Source organism: Cercospora beticola, chromosome 9, assembly GCF_033473495.1.
Source record: "Cercospora beticola chromosome 9, complete sequence".
Classification (NCBI taxonomy): Eukaryota; Fungi; Ascomycota; class Dothideomycetes; order Mycosphaerellales; family Mycosphaerellaceae; genus Cercospora; species Cercospora beticola.
In genome coordinates, this window is record NC_088943.1 from 1,231,135 (window position 1) to 1,252,215 (window position 21,081).

Genomic DNA, 21,081 nt, shown 5'->3' on the forward strand with positions numbered 1-21,081 from the left:
GTCCATGCCATAGCCACTCTGCTCTGGCGCACTGCGTGGCATTGCTCTATCGCCCAATGTGGATACTGGACGGAAGAATGGCTTGCAGGAGAGCGGGATCACATCGTGCACTAGGTCAAAGTCAGTGGGCCAGCTCGAACCAGACGGAAAGCCTTATGCCAGCCCTATAGACCAGCTCCGGACGTGTGGTGGCATCGTGGCTTGTTGTGGCTTCTATCACAATGTACTGCTGGTTGATGCCACAAGTGACTGCTTGATATAAGACGAAGTGTTCATTGCCATCTTTGAGACATTCCCGGCGTCGTAACGCAGCTTTAGCATGGTCATCAGCCAATTTTCCGACCGATGTCCGCAATTTCACGTACGTCTCTCAACGCAGAAGAGTATTTGTTAGAGTCTCAAACAATGAACATGTTCGAATCCGCGGGCTTGGCGAGCTCTGTGTAGGTTTGAAGCTCAGGTGCTTCTTGACCGCTTGCTATTCGAAAGTTCCTACTGCCTCCTGCAGGACGGCACGTGGTAGCTAAACTCTCATGTAGCCTTCGGGCCTTTCAACAGAGTCACTTACCAAAAGAAGCTGCGCTCGAAGTCCTCCGACTAGCATCTAGTGGCATAGCCATCAAGACGAATCGAACAAAACTACCGCTCTGAATGTCCTCACCTCATTACTGTCTGCCCATTTGATCCTCCAGAATGACGGGAAACTGCAGCGTCCTTCACCTGCGAGTGATAAATAGCCTCCACCGTCTGGCCAGAACACCTCTGCATGCACGACCAACTCATCACACATTGTGTAGCTTCGAAGATGAAGTATAATATCCCGTTCATGCATGCGTGCTCGCACGTGGTCTTCACAAAGTATCGGAGAATAGCAGGCAAGCAATCGTATTTGTGCTTGTCGAGCCGGAGGCGCGACTGTGGCTTGCGCACGCCAAGCAAGATGCGGCGACTCCGGTTGGAAATGCGGCCGGACTTGAGAGTGGCTGGCTGGAACGTGTTGTCCGTGGCAGCTTCCAGTTATGCAGAGGTATCGTGCAAAGTAGACTTGTATATTCTTCTTATGATGGTCGATGGGAGGAAAGAACAGGAGAGTGTATTGTGGACCGGAGGGGGTGAAGTCGGTCTTGGCGCTGAGTCAGCCGGCATCAAAGGCAACGGCCAGGGCAGTTCATTGAGCCTGCTGAATCTATTTCAACATAGTCCATAGTCCCAAGAAACAGACGTCCAAAATTTCAAACCTCACTCCTCCACCCTCACCAAATACCACTTCTCATTCTTCCAGTATCGATCCGCATCCGTAACATTCCTCAACCTCAACCCCATCATCCTAATCTCCTCATCAAAACACCCAACCCAACTCTCCACCATATCCACAACCCGATTCCTCAACCCCACACCCTGAGGCTTCGCCAAACTCTCCACCATCCTCTTCGCAAAATCCACACGCGCATAGCTCGTCCTATCGAATAGCCCTTCTCCCCCACGCTCACAAGCTTTCAGATCTCCAAGATTTAACGCTAACTTAGCCTGGGCTTCCCAAGGCAGACTTTGTCCGCCGACGAAGACGACGAGATCTTTGTAATGCTGAGCACCAGGCCTTTGTGAAGAACCGATTTCCTCCACGAGAGTTTCGACGCCGCGGATGAATTGTTCTTCGGGGTTATTTTCGCTGTCTTTGATCAGGAGCCACATTCGTAGATTGAAAGTATCAGGTAAGACAACTGGAGAACGATCCAGGTTTCTCTGCCACTCATCTGTCCTCATTGCTTCAATGCGGTTATAGATTTCTTCGACGAGTGGTCGTTGATTCTGGTAATATAACGTCCAAGCAGGTTCTATTCTCACGACCCATGAAGGCGACTTGTAGTACTTGATGAAGGCCTCCCAGTCCTTGAAGTCAGGTCCGGCTTTATGAAGCAAGAGCTCCGCGTGCTGAAGTACGATGTTCTGGATTTGGGAGATCGAAGGCCCGCCGGGTTTCTGTTTCCAGTCGTCCGTGTGTAGAAGTTTGCGAAATGGATCATCTACTGTGAGATTGGGGACTGCTTGGCCAGAGAAGAGTGACAGCCAATGCTTTCCGGCATTTGAAGTACGGAGTTCTGAGTCTTCTTCGATACGTTTTGTGATGAAGGCGATGTCGGTGGACGGATCGTAGGTAGACCTGTAGACCTGCAGCCAGAAGTCTAGTATTGAAGCCGGGATGAAGCTTGGATAGCTGAGAAGCTGTGTGAGGAAGCGCAACTTGAGAGGCATAGACGGAAGCTCGACGTCTGGCATGTTCAAGTGTCGACAAAGCAACTTCAACCACCGCGTGTTGTTGACTACAGAGCCTCGCAGCGTTGGGATCAAGACACGAGTCAACATTTGTTCTTGTAAGTTTTCGTGAAGGTCTTGCATAGCACCGAGGACAGTAGATAGCACAGGTGGGATCTCGGTTGCAACACTCTCCATATAGATCTCCGGCAGTTCCATACTTGGATCGCGCTCTAGTTGCTGCCACTGTTGCTCGCGCAGTGGAATTCGCTCATTGATGCTTGAGATGATCGGTACAACGAATCGTTCCAAGGCGTCCAGGATGAGGTTCACTTTTCCGTCTTGGCCGGACGGGCTTTTGAGGATGCCAACCAGGCTGTGGACAACAGAAACGATGATATCAACATGCTTCGCGACGGCCAGAATGGAGAACAAGATCTGACAAGCTTGAGTCTCCTCGATGAACTCGGCTCCAGACATTAATTGTGCGAGTAGCTTGACCGTCGTTACTTTCACTGCTGGTTGCTGTTCATCCGCAGATGTACTGTCGCGGTCGACCTTCCCAGCAAGCTTGAGCTGTATATCTTCACTCAGGCTTGTCAGAAATCCGCGCGCGACAGCTTCCGGTAGAGAATTCAGAAGACCTGGATGAAGGATCATACGATGCCATGAGCTGTCCTCAGGGCGGTCCAAGATGATCTGCTGAACGAGCTGCAGCGTCACCTGCGGCTTGTCACACTTGACGAGCAACTGCAACAGTTGGAGAGCATCCTGTGCCGTACGCTTCTGCGTTTGATCTGCTGCGTTAAGTACACCTTCGGTGAGCCGCAGCAGCAGCGTTGGAGGGATTCTGGCCGCTAGCATTTTCAGCAAATCCCATATAGAGTCCGTGTCAAGCTCTTCTCGCATGAGAAAGTCCCCGTCAAGGTAGAGAGCCGGGTACCTAGGATCGAATCCTGACGGGTACGGAGCGGCTAGCAGAGTCGGCGTCATTTGGTTCTTCGCGCTGATGTACAACAATACAGCAGCAATGAGCGCTTCTTTCGTCGCCGGTGAAGCACGTCTATCTTGATGACGATCCCAGAACAATGTCGTTCTTCGCGCAGGCACATGTCCTTCACATTCATCTTCCAAGCGGGACTTGATATCCTCATGCAAGCCATGCCGGCTGAAAGGGTTGTTGACCATGACATCCAGCATAGTGCGCGGAAGACGACGAAATTTGACGTCGAAGTCCCTGTACTCTGTGTCTGGGTTCCATTCCATCGGCTGTCCATCGCCATCATTGCTTGCTGGAAGCTCGAGATTACCTGATGGTACTGGGGTCTCGTTCCAAGGCCCTTTGAGGTCAAGATTGCTTAACGCCGTCTCGAATATGGGTGACCAAAAGGACACCGCTTCCTCTGGAGACATTCGACTAACAGAGAGCGAGACCGTAGCGTGTTCCCATGCATTGAGCGCAGTCGCTCGTCTATCTGAACTCCAGCATACGTAGTTTCCTAGCGCAAATCCATAGTTCTCCACGAAAGGTCCCATGGCAGCGATTGTCTCTTCATCTTCCGGAGGTGCTGACATCGCAAACTCAGGATCGGCATATACAGCTTGGCTGGCTCGTTCCTGTAAGTAAGGGATATGTGCTGCTTCTCTACAATTGACGAGAGAAACAGGCAGGAGGTGTTGAAACGGCAGTCCTCGCGGATGTACTTCCGGTAGTGTTAGAACGGCTGGCCGCTCAGCTTGGCGGTATGACTCCCAGAGCTGATTTCGGCGTACAGCAAGCTGATCTAAGAAGCGCATTGTCGCTGGCCGAGGATCATCAACAACGATCAACGAGCCCCAATCGGCAGTGTTACAGAGTGGGCCACCCACTTTGTTGAACTCCAAGTCTGCGTTGCTATCTTGAAGTCCCAATGTTTCCAAGATTATGCATGTTTCGAGGGTATCTTGCCAGACAATTTCGTATAGTGCCTCGTTCGGAATATGGAGCTTGTCCTGTAGCGCATTCACGTGCTTGAATCTGCTGTGGACGACAGCGTCCATCAGGCTGAATACTCCGGTCCAGTGGTGCCTGGAGAAACTTGGCTCACCCACCGCTTCGCATGCGGTATCAAGCAGCTCCCGACAGATCACATTAGCCTGCTGCACATCGCGCTGCACATCGGCCGCTGAACCTCCAGAGGCGACTGCACCGAAGCCACGCAACAACGCGATGCTGTCGCTCCTTTGCAGATCACTTTGAGAATAGATGACTGCAGCTGTAAGAGGATCTCTCGTATACTTCCTCGCCCAGACCAACGTGTCTCGATACAAGGGGAGCGAGCAAGAAGCCGTGGCGCACCTCAACGCGTACTGAATCCAGAAACATCTCTCCGGCTGCTTTCGCGCCTTATAGGCCTCCTTCTTACGATAATCTAGCGCAGCGTTGGCTAGCTGGAGCAGGTCCGGGTCCTCAACAGCTAGCAAGAGTCGGAGGTAAGTTGGATCCCGCTTGATCTGGTACACTTCTTGGATCTCCTCGGTTCCGAATAGATCTGGCTTGAGCCTCACCAGTCGATCGAACAATCTTCGAGCTCCAGGCTTGTCTAAGCACAAGAGGAATCTTTCCGTCCATTCGAATGACAGTGCTTTGAGACCGTGATCTGTTGATATGTCGTGCCCTAGAGATGGTATGTGTTGCACAGCCAGTTCAAATAAGCGGAGTCTTGCCGACCAAGGGACTTCGATCAGCAGTTTTTCGAAATCCATTAAGTGAATGGTCTGGGTCTTGGGAATTAGTCGAAACACTCGTATGAGTGAGGGTGTGAGTTCTTGCGGGTGCCGACACCATTTGCGTGCGATGAACTCTAAGATGGTCTTCTTCTGATAGAAGCTGAAATTGTACTTGCGCCTGACGTGCTTGTCGAAGTACCGGGCGTACGAATCAACAACTTCTGCAACGAGTTTCGGCTTGATCTTGAGTATGTACAGCTTTGCAAACAGTTTTTCTCTTAGTAGCGCATGAAGCTTGCCAGATTTGAAGTCTTCGACATATACTCGTTGGGATAGACCCTCCAGTGCATGTATGGCAAAAACTACGTTGACGGGAAGCCGATGTCCATGATAGGCCGTTTGATCGTTGCAGTTGATGTTGAGCAAGGCGGCCATGCGGTTAAAATCGACTTTTTGCGTCTCATCGGCCAAGGACTGTAGGAATTGCTCCCGGAAGAAGTTCGAATGCGCTTCCAGAGAAGAGGTCTTCAATGCTTGGTCATTGCCTCGCACATGAACTGTGGCCAGAGCAGTTGAGCCAGCCGGAGCGACACGGCGGTAGTGCGCTCTCAGAGGCCTCCGTTCCAAGACCTTGATGACGGAAGGGCTGAAGTTCTGCTGTACCAGTGCCAGATAAAGCTCATCCACAAGCTGTTGCCGTACTTCGACTGCGACTCGAGAGGACCATGCTCTCCCAACTTCATGGCAAAATTGCTTGACATCCCGCACAGCGGCCTGAGAGAGGAATGCAACAATTCCCAATGTTCCACCTACGGCTTGCCAGATTTCTTTCGCACGATCGCTGCGGAGGATTCGGCCGAATTTGACGCTTGACGCATGTCGAACGCTTCTGGAGAAATGCTGAATTAGTCCCGCATGGACAGCTTGACAGTCACCGCTCGCGTTCAACCAGATGCCGTATATCGTAGGTGGGAGCGACTCATTCTCGATGCCTTCCAGAAGCTCCTTTGTAACTGCCTGGATGCCATGTTGTGCACCTTGTTCTTGGAAATATCGGGCAAGCTTTGCGGGTTCGCTAGTTCGCAGCACAGAGTGATTCATGCCGGGCGACATTGACAGGTAGCGAAGGAGTGAGTGCTACTGGTACAAATTTGTACATTCGCGTCGCAGCAAACAAGCGGTGGCTCGATGCAGCTCTCCGCAGAGGGAAGCTTATATAGCGCGAGTCATCCTATCGGTCAAAGCGACCGGTGTGAAGTCATGCGTCCCTACTTCCCGACTCAGGCCCGTAGCTGTTGCGCGTTCGGTGGTTGCGAGGTAGTCGCGTTGGTGCTCTTCGCGGAGCGAAATTATAATCTAGGGTGCCAACACTGCCTAAGGAAAGAACGTCGTTGTCAGCACCATGACTATTACTGAGAATAAACGACCGAAGGCACGCGACTGACTTGAGAGGTAGAGGCGTCCAGTGTTCGAGCAGTGTCTCCGCTTGGTTAGCTTGTCCTGAAAGACCCCGCAATCCTGCGCTTGTCGATGATCAGTTGTGATTCAGCGTATGTTCGATGGTAATGCTTGAGAACAATTAGCTACACAATGCGAGTTGCCTGATGCTAACGTAGTCTGTGTGCCAGCACCGCACATAGGTCGTAGGATCGTGCCCAACGCCTCAATAGCTTAGGAAAGCACTATCGAAGCTGTTGAGCGATTGCCATTGCTCAGTTGATCAAAACTCGGCACCCATGGACATACATCGCGGCACCGCGTGATGAACAAGGCCTAAATACCCCTGTGGTTAGATGATGGGTTCTCAAGTTTAATGGTGCTGTGGATTAATCCCACAGCTGGCGTGTGCGGAAGACAATGCTCTCGTCCGGACCGCCGCACAACTTTTACCATTCTGTGCTTGTTGCAGTATGTTCGCATCGACTGAGAATCGGGCTCAATAGCACTAGATATGATATTGTGCATATGTATTTGTTGGTGTACGCAGATCTGAGGTTTGCGCTTTCGCAAGATCATTCTGACGTTTATGTCGCAGCAGCTTCTCGTACGCGCGGGTTCTCATGGCCTCAGCCGTATGCAGTAGAGAACCTGGGTCTGCGCATTGTTTCCGTTCGGAGTGTTTCTTCATTAGACTTTGGATTCCGGAAACAGTACTCAAGGATCCGCCTAGGCCTCGTAACACCCAGCCTGGCCTGGTTGACGCCAGCCCGAGGAAGTGTCGTGAGCGCTTGAGCCACTTGATGTGGTTTCTGGAGATCTCCTCATCTGAACCGGATGCAGGTAGTTCTTCCGGAGGAGAGGGTCGAAGGAGGTTGCTGTCAATCTGAGCTCCCTGCGCGAACGGTTTGGAGGCCGTACTGGAAGCATCGGACTTGGTAGCAACAACTGTGCTCGTAACAACTGGCTCGCGTTCTCGTCTGGATCGCGATCGCCGCTTGTCCCTGTAAGTAACGCGAGGCTGCGGTTCATCTGAGAGCTCAGAACCTATGTCGAAAATGCGCATGGCGGAAATGGCGCTATCAGCGACCGTCATGTTAAGCCCCGAATCCAGGAACACCGCGCCGATAATCGCCTCGACCAACGTAGCTCTATGCCGTGGCAAACTCGAATTGTCGATCTGTACGGACAAGTCTTGGAGTTGGAGGGCAACGAAGACCTGGGCCAAGTGGACATTGCTGGCCACAATGTCGAATTGTCTCTGAAGCGTGTCTGAGATATCGTGTCAGCAGACTACGATGCACCAATACCTGCTTAGGACACGAACTTGTGATGTTCGGAAAATGACGCGTAAAATACAGCGTTTTCAGAGCGGCGTCTCCGATTTGTGCGAGCCCTGCTTGCGTGGCTTGGATGGCTTGCCCATCCAGTTCAAGGATGGACGACCATAGTGCAGCTCGAGCGTAGTCTGGGTCATTGAATTGGTGTCTTTGTCGACAAGTCAGCCTCAGCATAAGCAAGCTCGAGTAGTGTAGAAGGGTAAACCAACCCTGTCAGGCGTTCAAGTTTTGCAATATGCTCGGGCAGCCTTTCTTCATACTCATTCAGAGCTTTGTGGTCAAGGTGACGACTCTTCAATACGATGTCTGACGGCTTGGCAGAGGAGGTTGCAGACGCTGACACGCTCGAGTGCCTGACCTGGCTCTCATGCAATTAAACAAGTTCGACGTAGCGGCGGAAGGCTGGTCCGGCAGTTTCCTGGTTAGCCGTGGACGCAGTGTCCGCCAACAGAGCTTGATGCTCGACTGCGCCCATCGCGCGGACGCGCAGCTCATACAGCGCGATGCGAGATGGCGATGCACAGCAGATGATGGAAGGAAAGTGAAACGAGTGATGGCAGGTGAATATGGAAGACAAGCATCCCAATTGAGTTCAACCACGTTGACTAGCTAGCGCAGGCATAGGGCTTGCATCCAACCAATCGCTGGGCTCGGAGGCTCGCGTTGCGGGGATGTTCCAGAACAACTTCGCCTGTGCTTGTCGCGATACTTTGCGCTTCCATCCAATACTGCCCAGTTCGGTGAGCCCGCGTGGGCGCCCCTCTACCATGGGTGAGGTGTGAGCTGGGTGAGGGCATATTTATACCCTGCTGCCCTCATCGCGCGCGCGCCGCCGGCCTGTCCCCGTTATCTTGTTCGGTCGTATCACTCTCTTTCACCTCCCGCCAACAAAGAACCTGCCGCTGCCCTTCTCTCCGCCCGTAATTCACGCCCCGACAGAATTCACCATGTTCAAGCTCGCAGGTGTAGCCCTCCTCGCGAGCGTCGCACTCGCTCAGATCCCGGGTCTGCCCTCGTGCGCCCAAGGCTGCATCACCAACTACGGCGGGTGCAACCAGGTCGACGTCGCGTGCATCTGCAGCAACCAGCCACTTCTCGAGACTCTGTCGTGCTGCGTGTCACAGAACTGCGATCAGTCAGGCATTGATGGTGGGTTCTCTTACAATACTGCTAGCTCGGAAGTAACTAACACCGCGCGCAGAGGTTATCAGCTTCGCCAACGCTCTGTGTGGCTCATACGGTGTGACCACTCTGCCTACCGCTGCCACCTGCGCCGCCACCGCGTCCGGCCCAGCGCCCACCGGCACTCAAACCAGCAGCGCCAGCGGCTCCGAGACCTCGCCTGCTACCACATCTGCTCCTGCCGCTGGCAACAACACCAAAGGAAGCAGCACGACCTCCGGCGCTGGTGCACAAACCACAGGCTCCAGCACCTCTGCGGCCGCTGCACCCACCAACATGGCCCAACAAGTCCTTGCCCTCGGTCTGGGTGCTGCTGGTATTCTTGCCGCTTTGTAGATGGTCGGAGAAAAGAGCATGGGGGAAATTGCGAACGTGTTGCAGATGACAACATGAAGAACGGAGTGTGCATTATGAAAATAGGGCCTCATATACCAAAATACCTCTTCCGGATAGTGTTTAAAGACTGTGTTCAAAGACGGCTGACGAGAGTCAACTGTTGCAACACCATGAAGTTGGCTTGAAGATATCCACTCTTCTTAGTGACCCACTTTTGCATCCACTTCGCACTTCCGGAAGGTACGTGAGATGGACTGATGCTCATAGCGTTCTGCCCACAGGAATTGACTTCCATCACGATTGAGCGTTTTTCAGACGAACTGGTCTGACCTCATTGAGGACGACGAAGTGTCACGAGTGATCGGCTCAACGGCAGTATTCATCTACACCATGACCACCCACTCGCCTCCCAGATGGAAGTGCTCAGCAAGAAGTGGCACTCGACTCGTGATCAACATGCAACCCCAGGCGAGAAGCACAGCTCGTTTGCGCAGGCATGCAATACCCCTCTGCTTGGTGATACAGCATAGCTTATCAAGCCAATGGCATTGGCATCGACAAACTTCTATATCTTGGTCTTCACGCAGCTCCACCTCCTTCACATACATCCAACTCTCAATCTTACTCTCCAAAGTTCACACCATCCTCACAGCCCAGCATGGAAAAATCCCCCTACGGCCTCGCAGCCAACAGATCCTCCGACGCAGACTTCCGCGCAACGCCCCAAGACCTCTACAACGATCTCGGAAAAACCTACGAAGACGCCTACAAACAAAACGAAGCTCAGGTCCGCTCACTACAATGGGTAAAATCCTCAAACCACCTCCCTCATCAAAACCAAACCCCACCTACTTACTCATTGACTCCAGCTCCTCACCACCCTCCAACCCACCTCCAAAATCCTCGACCTAGGCTGCGGAACCGGCATCCCCACCTGCAAATTCCTCTCCGAAAACAATTTCTCTGTAACAGGCATCGATATCTCCTCCAAAATGCTCTCTCACGCCCGTCTCAATGCCCCTCTCGCAAAGTTCATAGAAGCCGACATTCTCTCCTCCACTCCACCCTCATCCTCCGAAGAAGAACATCCAGACGCAATCGTAGCATACTTCAGCACAATCGGCCACGTAACTCAAAACGAAATTCGCGCATTCTTCAGAAAAGTAAGTCGATCGATCAACCTACAAAACGCCCTCTCGGCTAACGCATCAACGCGCAAAAGGTCCACACCCTCCTCACCCCCTCCGGAATTTTCATCTACGCCAGTGTTCCTCTGGAAGGAAATGAAATTTTAATTCAATGGATGGATCGAGTTTTTCCATCTTCGAGTTTTACAGCAGAGAATACTTTGTTGGGAATTGAAGCGGCGGGGTTTGAGATTTTGAAGTATGAAATTGTGAAATTTCGACCGGATCGAGGTGAAGAATCACTAGAAGAGACGCAGATTTTTGTGTATGCGAGGAAGAAGGAGTCGACATGAAGGTGAGACGTGAGTATATGTGATGTTGATCATGCTAGTAATATTTTGGTAATCTCAAGTTGTGGTGTATATCAAGAAGGCCGTGATCAGGGCAACGTGCCCGCCCGTGCAAAAGGACATATCACACGTGGGCAATTATCATACAAGTCGTATCGTCATCAGATTCGCCGCCTCTAGAATCATGCCCTCCCATAAAGAATGAGGGCTGTGGCCGGAAATATTTTGCTTTTTTGCCAGGTCCGTATATCCGAGCCTAATCAATTTTTCCCCTGGGTATCTTCGAAAGACAAGTCATTGAATAGACGCCGTGGTCTGCGGGGTCGTGTGAAGTGAACAAGCGCAGCCTGTGCGTTGTCAGTGCACTTAGGTAGACTAGGTGATCCATGTTTTCCTCGGTTCAAGGTGTTCCGCCTCACGCGGGAGGCAGATTCAAGAACGGCAGCAGGAAGCGCGCAGTGAGTCTTGTGGTATACAAGCATTGATTCTCTAACGAGAATTGCACATCTTCTCGACTTCGCAGATGTGATTCTCTCTGCTCCACGAGGTGCCTCAAGTGCAAGAGGAAGGTGTTGGAGACGGGGTCATTGAACTCTGGGGTCCCATTGCCAAAGCTGCCAGTATCGGTCCATTTCCGGTCCCGATATTTGCATTGGAACAGACCAATGAGCAGCTTGAAGCGTTTGTCGATATTTTCACAATGTTGCTGTGCCTCGTTGAACGCATCTTCAGGTGTGGCTTCCCCTCGATAAATTTTAGCTTCGGCATGGCACATCATGGTGCGCTGCACTTCTTCCAACACCATCGCGAAGCCCAGTGTGACGCAGAAAGCGTGGAGCCAGGTCTCTTGCTTCTTGCCGGCGGTGTGTAGGGTATGCTGCTGCCATTTCAAAACCTTCTCGTAGATACTGTTGCGCACAAGGTGGAAGAAGAACTTCAACTGCCGGTTGGCTAAGCGTGGCGAGGTGTGTTTCTGGTTTGCCGGTGGCCTGGGTGTGTGCCGAATGTTGTTGATGACAGGATACAGCGTCTCCTCGGTGATGGTCAATGTATGGCCCATGATATACGTTATAATGATCATGCGAAGCACATCACCAAGCAGCGGCTTGAGCGTCCTATCACTGGTACCAATGTACAGCTGACACATGAGGTCGAGGACTTTGCACTGGAACATGCCCTCATCGACAAGGTTCTCCTCTGCATACGCGCTTTCGCCAAGCTCTTTCAACCACTGCGGCTGCAGTAGGTCCTCCAAGTACGCTTCGTAGTTTCTGTCATCAACGCTGTCAATCTTCAGTAATCCGTACGGCGGCGAGTATTTCTTCTTTGTGATTGTGCGCATCGACTGTGGATCCTGGGTGGCTTGCAGTTGATACAGAAATTCGAGGTTCCTCGGAGTGAACTCATACAGCTTCCATGGCAGCGGTGGGCCATAGCCACTAGACAAATAGACATCGATACAGTTGTCAACATGCCAGTGAACGACTTCGGAGCTGACGAATGTCTCGATGCTTTGCTTCTGATGGTCATGCAGAAGCGAGGCAGGCAGGAATTCGTGAACGAATTCTGGCAGTTTTGATCGATCGCATCCGAAGTAGTACGTTTGCCCTCTTGCTGCTCGCATGACACATCTTGAGCAGCACCCACCCTCGGGCGCATCGCAAGGGTCTCTTTGCATGACGCAGCGCCAGCAGGCTCCAACTTTACGCATGGCATGACTTCGTTGTCGTGATACATCGGGAAGATGTGAATTCTTCTTGCGCCCGCCTCTCGGCCCAGCGCTCTTCGAGACTTTATCGGCGTGTGAGACACGGGTTGCAGCAGGCTGTGCAAGCGATGACGCCGCTGCGGCGATGTAGGGGTAGGAACCGCTGAGGTCAAAACTCTCATACTGAGATGAAGTCGCGCTACTATTCGGGCTGTTGCCACCGCTGCTTGCAGGAGCTGGCCGAACCTGCACACGGGAACGTGGCTGGGCATGAGATCGCCCGGACGTTTGCCCTCGTGAAGTCGGATTCGTATGAGGCGCAACATGGGTCGTTTTTTGAGGCGGGTGGGTGATGGTTTTCGGCATAACTGGTAGCGCTTGGGGTGTTGTCAGGCTGTCGTGAGTGACATGCTCTGTGTTCTCTATGCTACGAAGATATTGGGAAGATGTGTCGAATTGCAAGGCGGCCGTGCTAGTCGCAGGGTACAGTGGCTGCCCCTGTTGAGGGTATGCAACAGCATTTCTCACGTATTGCATGTCGGCCAGTGATTGATCATGCGAAGGTATCTGAGCTTGAAAGTTTTGCAATGCGCCGTCATGGCTTCGGAACGATAGACTGCCGTATTCGTCTTGTTGCTGCTGTGGTGCGGACGCGAACGATGGGTCGAAGGAATCGCCTACGTTCGCAAGGATTGCGGAGTCGTCGTAGAGCTGAAAGTCCTGCGCGCCAGGGAAGGAAGCGTATGCGGTCGTGTTCAGCCCGTCCACGCCGGTGTTGGTGGACGGGCCGAACGACTGCCAATGTCGCGATGGCATTCCAGGGCTTCGATGAGACTGTGATGGGATTGCGGCATGGCGCAAGAGCGATGAGGTTTGCGCTGACGGCACGGGCCCGGGCCTTGGTGAGGAGCGCGGGGCGTAATTTTGCCTCATGCTCTCAGTCTGGGGTCCGTTTGGGCTGAGAACGTGAACAAAGTCGCCTGCTACGCTACGCTCGCTCTCTGGTGATCCCGACGCGACATCAGACTCTGGGTCGTCCAGATTGGTCATGTAGGGGCTGTAGTTGGTCGATGACGGAGTGAGGATGTGGCCCGAGGCATCGTCGGGAGACAGAGAGTCGCTGCCTTCAGTTCCAGTGCGATGACTCTGCTGGGCGGGAGACTTTGCCACGTCGGTGTGGTTCGTCGTGTCCAGAATCATTTCGTGATGAGGCCAGAACGCATCGTCGAAGCAGTCAAGCTGGGTCATGTTTACTGGCCAGCCGTTCTCGTCAACCAGCACGGGAAACGGGTGGTCTGCCAGTGCTCCAGGCAGGCCGTAGTCGAAGAAGTGGGAGCCGAAGAGCTGAGCGAGCGGAGGGTCCTCCATGGCTGTGATATCGCAGCGCAGCGCTCAGCTCCTCCGGTGTGAGAGCGGGTCTGGGGGCTGCGGTTCCTTCCAGTTCTTCGTGTTGACTCCCAGCCTTCAGCCCGGCCTCTCAGTCGCTTTCGCGCGAATTCGCAGTGCTCTGGTCGGCCTGAGGTTTAGTGAGCGTCGCCGGAATCCTTGCCGTGGCGCAGCCTCTGCTTCACCGGTGAGGCCCGCAAACCGGTCAGGCTAGCGCGGCGATCGTGGGGTCCTCAGTCCGTAGCTCGTCGTGTGTATAAGAACAGAGGCAGGGCCTGTCCTGTCTTGCGTGCAACAGATGGAAGATGGAGAGCAGAGCTGGATGCGTTGCGACGTGAGCGCGAGAGGTGAGGTGCGAGGGCGCGCAGGTGGAGCATGGCTCGCTTCTTGGAGGAATGAGAGCTCAGCGTGAGGGCAGGCTGCATGTACTTTGCTCTGCCACGTCTGCGAAGCACAAACAAGCGCCCTCGCTGCCCTTTCGCTGTCGCCGTTTTGCAAGGACCGGGCCCGAATTGCAGTTATCGTGCATCGACTGCCTGTCGCTGCTCATCGCAGTCGCACGATGCTTCTCGCTTGCACCCTGCAGAAGCCATTCTCCATCGCGCGTGACATTTCTGCGCGCGGCATCGTCCGAGCAGTAGCGCCCCAGTGAGACGATCGTGTCTCTGGAGTGAGTCTGTCCTCTGTTGCTTTGTCCTGCTTGTACGGGAAGACTTCTCACTCGCGATGGCATGACACAAAAGCGCAGTCGTCAAGATGACCGCCGGCTGCATGCGCTGGTCACGCTTGTTCCTCGGAGCAGGACGCGCTGTGCTCCAAGCTCGCCCGTTTCTTGGACCATGACGCAGCCGGCCTCCTCTCTTCCAAGCACCCTCCGTTTGGCAGCCAAATCCTTCGCATTGCTTCCACCACCAGCCCACTCCGTCCACGCAATTGCCAACTGCTCTGCTGTGCTGTAACTTGAAACTGTAGGTGACGTACCCTGGCCTGATCGCCTTCCCTCTCTCCTTCTACCTGCCCATATCCGTCTACTCTCAACACTAGCCTGCGTGCTTGAGCACAATACCACTGTGTCGACACAATCGGTGCTCAACTCACCGGTCCCTTGACAATTGGTGCCCGCAGCGAGCAGTCCTCTCTCAGGAAGCTGTCAAGCAGCACTCGTGACGGAAGGTGCCACCGCCGGCTTGCTCCACCGGTGAGGACATCCCACGCCGACCATGTCTGGCCAGGAAGATGCCGACAGGTCGCGCAGAAATTATCACGCCCCTTACACACAGCGCCGCCCCATCCCGACGATATCCAAATACGAGAAGGAAAAAGAGGCGCGGCAGGCGCAAGCCCTTCCTGTAGAGACGGACGGCATTGATCGCGAAGAACAGCACGGATCTCGAGGGGATTCGGCCAAGCAAAGTTGGAGAGAGTATTGGAGAGGCGAGAATGGTGGAGACCAGGAACCTGAAGAGGACATCAGCAAACGCGCGGATGCCCGCACAGATGGCGACGAGGAGCGGCCTGACGTTGGTAAGGGTGAGGACGCAAACGAAGACGGGCAAGCCGTTGAAGACACTTCGGAGATCACGCCTCTCGCTGGAGATCCCAAGAAGGCGAGGAAAGACTTGAAGAAAAACAGGAACAATCGAGCGGAGCGCGAGGTGACCGACCCAATCACCCATCTGCCTGTACGAATTTTCGACAGAACTGCTGGCGATCTCGAGCAAATAGAGGAGAACCCTCCGCCATGGGGAGCGACACTAAGGACGGCCACTGGTCTGAGCAATAAGAGGAAGAACAGCGACCAGCTTAGGCAAGAGACGAAGGAGAGTCAGAGTGGATTGGACAGCACGAATGCGCTCTTCCCTCCACCAAGCTTCGAGGATCTGCGATCCGAGCTTGTCAGTATCAACAAGCTAGGTGTTACTGTGGGACTGATTGGAACCGCGGCAATCATCGTATTCGCATTGGCTCTCGAAAGAATACTCACACCAACTAGACTGGCACGCTGGACGAATTCTGACGTCGAAGCGCGATGGTGGATTCATAAGCTCGGCACGTGGGTTCTGTTATGTGTCTTGGGCGGTGCTGCCGTACTGGAGCTAGTTGCTGGAGTCAGGATGTGGATGGCAAATCGCATTGATGACGTCTGGCAAGAGCAAGTCTGGGAAGCGAACCTGGAAGCACGCGAGCGCGAAGCAAAGGCTCACGAGACAGAATCCGTGGCATGGCTGAACTCCTTATTTGGCTCCGTCTGGCCATTGATCAATCCGGATCTTTTCACAAGTCTCGCAGACACATTAGAAGACGTCATGCAAGCCTCACTGCCGCGAATAGTGCAGATGGTCAGCGTAGAAGACATTGGTCAAGGCAGCGAGGCATTGCGCATTCTCGGAATCAAATGGTTGCCAAGCGGAGCAGCAGCAAGATCAGTAGGAGAGGATGGCAAGCTTCAGAAAAAAGACGAAGACAAGCGCAAAAGTGACCGATCAGTTCCAGGGCAGGGTGAGATCGATAGCAAAGCCAAGCACGACCAGGAGGAAGGCAACAGCGACAGCGACAGCGGCAACGACAATGGCGATGGCACTGAACGGGCTGAAGTGGCCGAAGGTATGGAGGCTGAAGAAGGCGACTTCATCAACCTCGAAGTTGCTTTTGCGTACCGGGCCCGAGCAGCGAAGTCGTTCCAGGATCGGACAAAGGACATACACTTATATCTCGCATTCTATCTGCCCGGTGGCATCAAGTTCCCCGTCTGGGTGGACATGAAAGGTGTTGTCGGAACTTGTCGACTTCGCTTACAGCTAACACCGGATCCTCCGTTCTTCTCTCTATGCACGATCACCTTTCTGGGTCAGCCCAAGGTGGATATGAGCTGCATACCGATTGTCAAACGAGGTCTGAATATCATGGACCTGCCCTTGATCTCCAACTTCGTTCAGAGTTCAGTGGATGCCGCGATGGCCGAGTACGTGGCGCCAAAGTCTTTGACACTTGACCTCAAGGACATGCTCGCAGGAGACGACTTCAAGAAGGACACTAACGCCCGTGGTATCGTCGTGGTGGACATTTTGCATGGATACGACTTCAAGATGGGTGATGCATCGATTCCACTGATCTCGGAAGGTGGCTCGGATCCATATGTGTCGGTAGGCTGGGCCAAATTCGGCAAGCCAATGTTTTCCACACGAGTATTGATCAAGGTATGTGCAATCATCCATGAAGCAGGTTTAGGACCAAGTTTGGTGAACTGAGTGTAGATGCAGGAGATGGAGCCATTTTGGCACGAGCGATGTTACCTCCTGGTGACGCCCGAAGAACTCAACGTGGACGAGCGATTGCGCGTACAACTCTGGGACTCGGACCGCTTCACAGCCGACGACGACTTAGGCCGCATTGAATTGGACCTGAAGAAGATTATGCGCTCAGATGAGACTAATGGCCAAATGCACTATCGCACCGATGGCTTCAAAGCACTGAAAGCTGGCGAGGATATGCCAGGCAAGCTCGAATGGCGAGTGGGATACTTCTCGAAAACCAGGCTCCAGAAATGCCAATTCCAAAAGCAGACCTTTGACCGAGAAATCAAGTCGCATGATGACTTGGAGAAAAAGGTCGACGAGGTCTGTCGGAGGAAGCTTCGAGAGGCAATGATCAAGAAAGGGAGACACTCGCGCACCCAGCAAGAGCTTGAACAACAGAAGGCGCAAGAGAAGAAGACTTACGAAGATGCGATGGTCATTTCGGCACCACCTCCAGATGGATACCGGAGTGGAATCTTTAGTCTGGTCATTCACCAGATCACCGGCCTGGAATTGGAGACCAAGAACAAGTCCACTGCGGATAAGAACTCTGCTCACGAAGATGAAGAGGAGGAAGGAGACACATTGCCTTCCGCATACTGTACAGTGATCATCAATCATCGCAAGGTGTTTAAGACCAGGACAAAGCCAAAGAACGCAAAGCCCTTCTACAATGCCGGAACGGAACGATTTATTGGTGACTGGAGAAATGCAGAAGTGCATGTCACTGTACGAGACGCCCGACCAGATGAGAATGATGCACTGCTGGGAATCGTCCATCTCCCATTGGCAGAAGTCTTCAAGAATCGCAGTCAGATCAACGGCTTCTACCCACTCACTGGTGGCGTTGGGTACGGCCGCGTCAGGATCTCGATGGTCTGGCGAAGCGTACAACTGCAAGCCAAACCTGAACAAATCGGCTGGGACTACGGCACGATCGAGATCGCGCCAACCGTGTCTACATCAGATGTACCCGGCGATCTCAAAGACCTCAAAGTGAAATGGCACTCCAACATCACCAACGGCAAAATGTACCCCAACAAGCAAGAGCAAACGTGGGCAACACGAAAAGGCCGACCACTATACCTTCCCGTGCACCGCCGCTACGCAACATGCTTATCCCTCCGCATCAAACGCAACGGCCGCTTCTTCGGCAAAGACAAAACTGCTGCCTTCGCCGTTCTATGGCTCAAAGACATCGCAGACGACGAAATGAAAGAGCTCACACTACCAATTTACACAGGAGACTACGATCGCGCCACAGCTTGCGCACTCGATAATCCAGGCGAACAAATCGGGTCTATCAAAATCAACATCGCATTCTGGTCTGGTCTCGGAGCAGGTCACCAACGCTGGGCCTCGAAAGATATTGACTTGAGACAAGTCATGGAAGTCCTCGACACAGCACGAGATAACTACGAAGCGAAGAAAAACGCAGAAAATCTCGGAATCACGGAAGCTGACGGCGATGACACATCTGATTCTGACAGCTCCGATGACGACGACGATGATTCTACCGTAGATGGAGATGGCGGGGCACATCCTGTGAAAGGTCTCTCGCGGCATGGAACTACCAAAACTGCGAGCGATGGGACTCATGATGACGACGATGGGGAAAGCAAGAAGGATAATCATATGAATCTTATTGATAAAGCGAAAGAGTATAAAAAGAATGCGAAGTCGAAGCATAGGAGACAGAGGGGTTTGATGCAGTATAAACCTGCGAGAAATGCTTCGTGGGCGAAGGAGAAATTGGGGAGGGTGGAGTCGAGGGTTGAGAGTCTTTTTACGAGGCATACGAGAGAGCCGGGGATTGAGACGGAGGTTTAAGATTGATGATGGTATTGAGTGGGGAGGGGGCGATAGGGAAGATTGTTGTATCTTTGAGACTGGGAGCATCGAAATGTGTTATGAAGTTTGCATTTGCGTTTCATACCCATAGCTCATCGAAAGCATTCGTGTGAAAGGAAGTATACTACGTGCTACCTTACCCCCTCGTGCCTGGAGAACTACAATATGTAAGCTTCTTGCTCTTGCTCCAGCAATCTCGATCTTTGCAGCTTCCTTCGTTGCAGAAGGTCTTTCGCGAAGGTGCATCGCTCGGTCACAACTGCGGCAGTAACGTCCGAAGCACCGCACTGCACTGCACGGTTCCTGGATCGTCAGCAGCACAGCATAGCCTACATCATACCGTATGCAAGTACGCACTTCAGACCAGCCCCATATATCGGAGACGTGCGGTATAAGAGTCTAGGTGGTCATATATCGAGCCTACGCGCCTTAGCTGATCTCCGAGCTAACGAAACCAGTAAGCCCGCATGGATGCAATCACGACTCGCCTCTTTACCCGGCCGAACTCAAGCATCCAGACTCCAGAGAAGTGCCAGCTGCATTGCATATGTATAATGCAGGTCTACTGCAATGTTACTGCACCTTACTATCGTCAGAAACACAGGAACGTAGGTCCCGTGTCCACGCTCACCGACAGTTTCGGTTTTTTGCGAGATGCGCGGAGTTTCTGGAATTCGTCCTTGTACGATTGCGGGACTTTGCAGCGGGGAGCTCAGCGCGTTGCGCTCTTGAGTGGGATCCGAGGTGGAGATGATGCTTATGCGGATGTCATCAGTTGGAGGAGTGCAGGAGGGCACTCGTCATTCAGCGAATGTGCAAGGACAATGGCGACCTGCATGCGTGGAGCGAGATGACCCACCGCCACGCGACAACTCTGTGTTACGGAAGGAGGCATAGCTCAAGCACAAAGGGGCGACTTTGACAGCTTCTCGGTGCTGGAGTTTACGTACGCACAGGCTCGACAGAGCATCGGACACGTTGAAGATGCACACCGTCATGCAACTGAGTGGTAATACGATGTCCCAGTACTTAGCGCGTTTCGCTGGTGTTCATCAGCCATCGAATACGTCTTCTCTCGCCTTTCCAGCCTCGTGCAGGTCTCCTGTCGTACAACAGGAACACAGCGAGGATCCCACTCGCCTGAATCACGCCTGAATCACGCCAGATCGTATCGCATCGGAACGCCCGGACAGGCATTGTTCTCCCTTGGGGCGCGTTGAGATATCGCGAGTGTGCGAGCTTGGAATTTCGACATCGTGTCCAAGTCTGCGATTCGAAGAGGCCATTGTCGTTGAGCGATCAGAAATTCCGGAAGCACAATGTGATGGGCGCTCGGGCGGGGGCTCCTGGAGGAAGTGAGGCCAGCAGGACTGTGTCAGCCCGTGACATGAGGATGCGCTCTCCCATCTCTCACTCGTTCTGCACGCCCGCGATATGTGCTCGGATGCTGGAGGATAACTAGGAAGAAGCGTTATCTCCAAGCGGCGTCTGGACCGGCCAATTGCACGCAGGCCCGTTCCTTCCCTGGCGATCGGCGGCGCCAAGTTCGCGCTAAAATGTCGCGTGGCCAACGAATGGGCAGAAGGGCAACTTGCGGTTGCACGACATATCACAGCAGCACAGCCGACAGCCACTGGAAGAGGGAGTCGCAACAGATGCGCGCTCGCTGAGATCCTTGCGCGCCCCAGGCCTGACTCGCTGCTGGTGGCAGCGGCGCCGAACAGACGACGACCACTGCACTCTCCCCCGTCACCCGTCCATGGACCTCAGCGGCCACTCTTCACGCCAACTCTAATTTGGCGACATCGACCGCCCGCCATTCAACTGCTCGCCGTCTACATATACCTGCGCGCGCTCGTTCTGCCGTGCCTGGTCGCACACACTCTCCGCTACATATCAGAAGCAGCTACTCGACGCTGTGTGCGGTGTTGCGTGCAGGACAACGACATTCGCCGCCAGGGTCCACAGCGGCGTTGTCTCATTCTCCGGTCTGAGCTGCACTTCTTTGTTGGACTTCTCGACACAAACGACGGGACCTCGCTCCGTGGAGCGTCACGCTCTCTTGGATTTCTTGCCACTTCAAGCTAGTCGCGATACAGCTTCACC

At 53.4% G+C, this 21,081-nt stretch overlaps 6 protein-coding genes across 6 annotated transcripts; 3 read left to right on the plus strand and 3 right to left on the minus strand.

Annotated features, from left to right (window-relative positions):
- Positions 1–1,239: 1,239 nt before the first annotated feature.
- On the minus strand, positions 1,240–6,063 carry RHO25_012724 (uncharacterized protein; the record flags this gene model as incomplete). The annotated part of the gene is made up of 1 exon (XM_023604023.2): positions 1,240–6,063. The coding sequence occupies one exon, from the start codon at positions 6,061–6,063 to the stop codon at positions 1,240–1,242; it is 4,824 nt and encodes a 1,607-aa protein (XP_023450377.2).
- Positions 6,064–6,907: 844 nt separating this feature from the next.
- Positions 6,908–7,913, minus strand: RHO25_012725 (uncharacterized protein; the record flags this gene model as incomplete). Its single annotated transcript, XM_023604024.2, has 2 exons — positions 6,908–7,671; positions 7,727–7,913. 2 exons carry the CDS (start codon positions 7,911–7,913, stop codon positions 6,908–6,910), a joined length of 951 nt encoding a protein of 316 aa, XP_023450376.2.
- A 773-nt stretch (positions 7,914–8,686) lies between these two features.
- Positions 8,687–9,257, plus strand: RHO25_012726 (uncharacterized protein; the record flags this gene model as incomplete). Its single annotated transcript, XM_023604025.2, has 2 exons — positions 8,687–8,888; positions 8,941–9,257. The coding sequence occupies 2 exons, from the start codon at positions 8,687–8,689 to the stop codon at positions 9,255–9,257; spliced, it is 519 nt and encodes a 172-aa protein (XP_023450008.1).
- Positions 9,258–9,915: 658 nt separating this feature from the next.
- RHO25_012727 (uncharacterized protein) lies at positions 9,916–10,737 on the plus strand (the record flags this gene model as incomplete). Its single annotated transcript, XM_023604026.1, has 3 exons — positions 9,916–10,062; positions 10,127–10,420; positions 10,480–10,737. 3 exons carry the CDS (start codon positions 9,916–9,918, stop codon positions 10,735–10,737), a joined length of 699 nt encoding a protein of 232 aa, XP_023450009.1.
- Positions 10,738–11,149: 412 nt separating this feature from the next.
- On the minus strand, positions 11,150–13,810 carry RHO25_012728 (uncharacterized protein; the record flags this gene model as incomplete). Its single annotated transcript, XM_023604027.2, has 1 exon — positions 11,150–13,810. One exon carries the CDS (start codon positions 13,808–13,810, stop codon positions 11,150–11,152), a length of 2,661 nt encoding a protein of 886 aa, XP_023450010.1.
- A 1,238-nt stretch (positions 13,811–15,048) lies between these two features.
- On the plus strand, positions 15,049–18,954 carry RHO25_012729 (uncharacterized protein; the record flags this gene model as incomplete). Its single annotated transcript, XM_023604028.2, has 2 exons — positions 15,049–17,025; positions 17,089–18,954. The coding sequence occupies 2 exons, from the start codon at positions 15,049–15,051 to the stop codon at positions 18,952–18,954; spliced, it is 3,843 nt and encodes a 1,280-aa protein (XP_023450011.1).
- Positions 18,955–21,081: the final 2,127 nt, after the last annotated feature.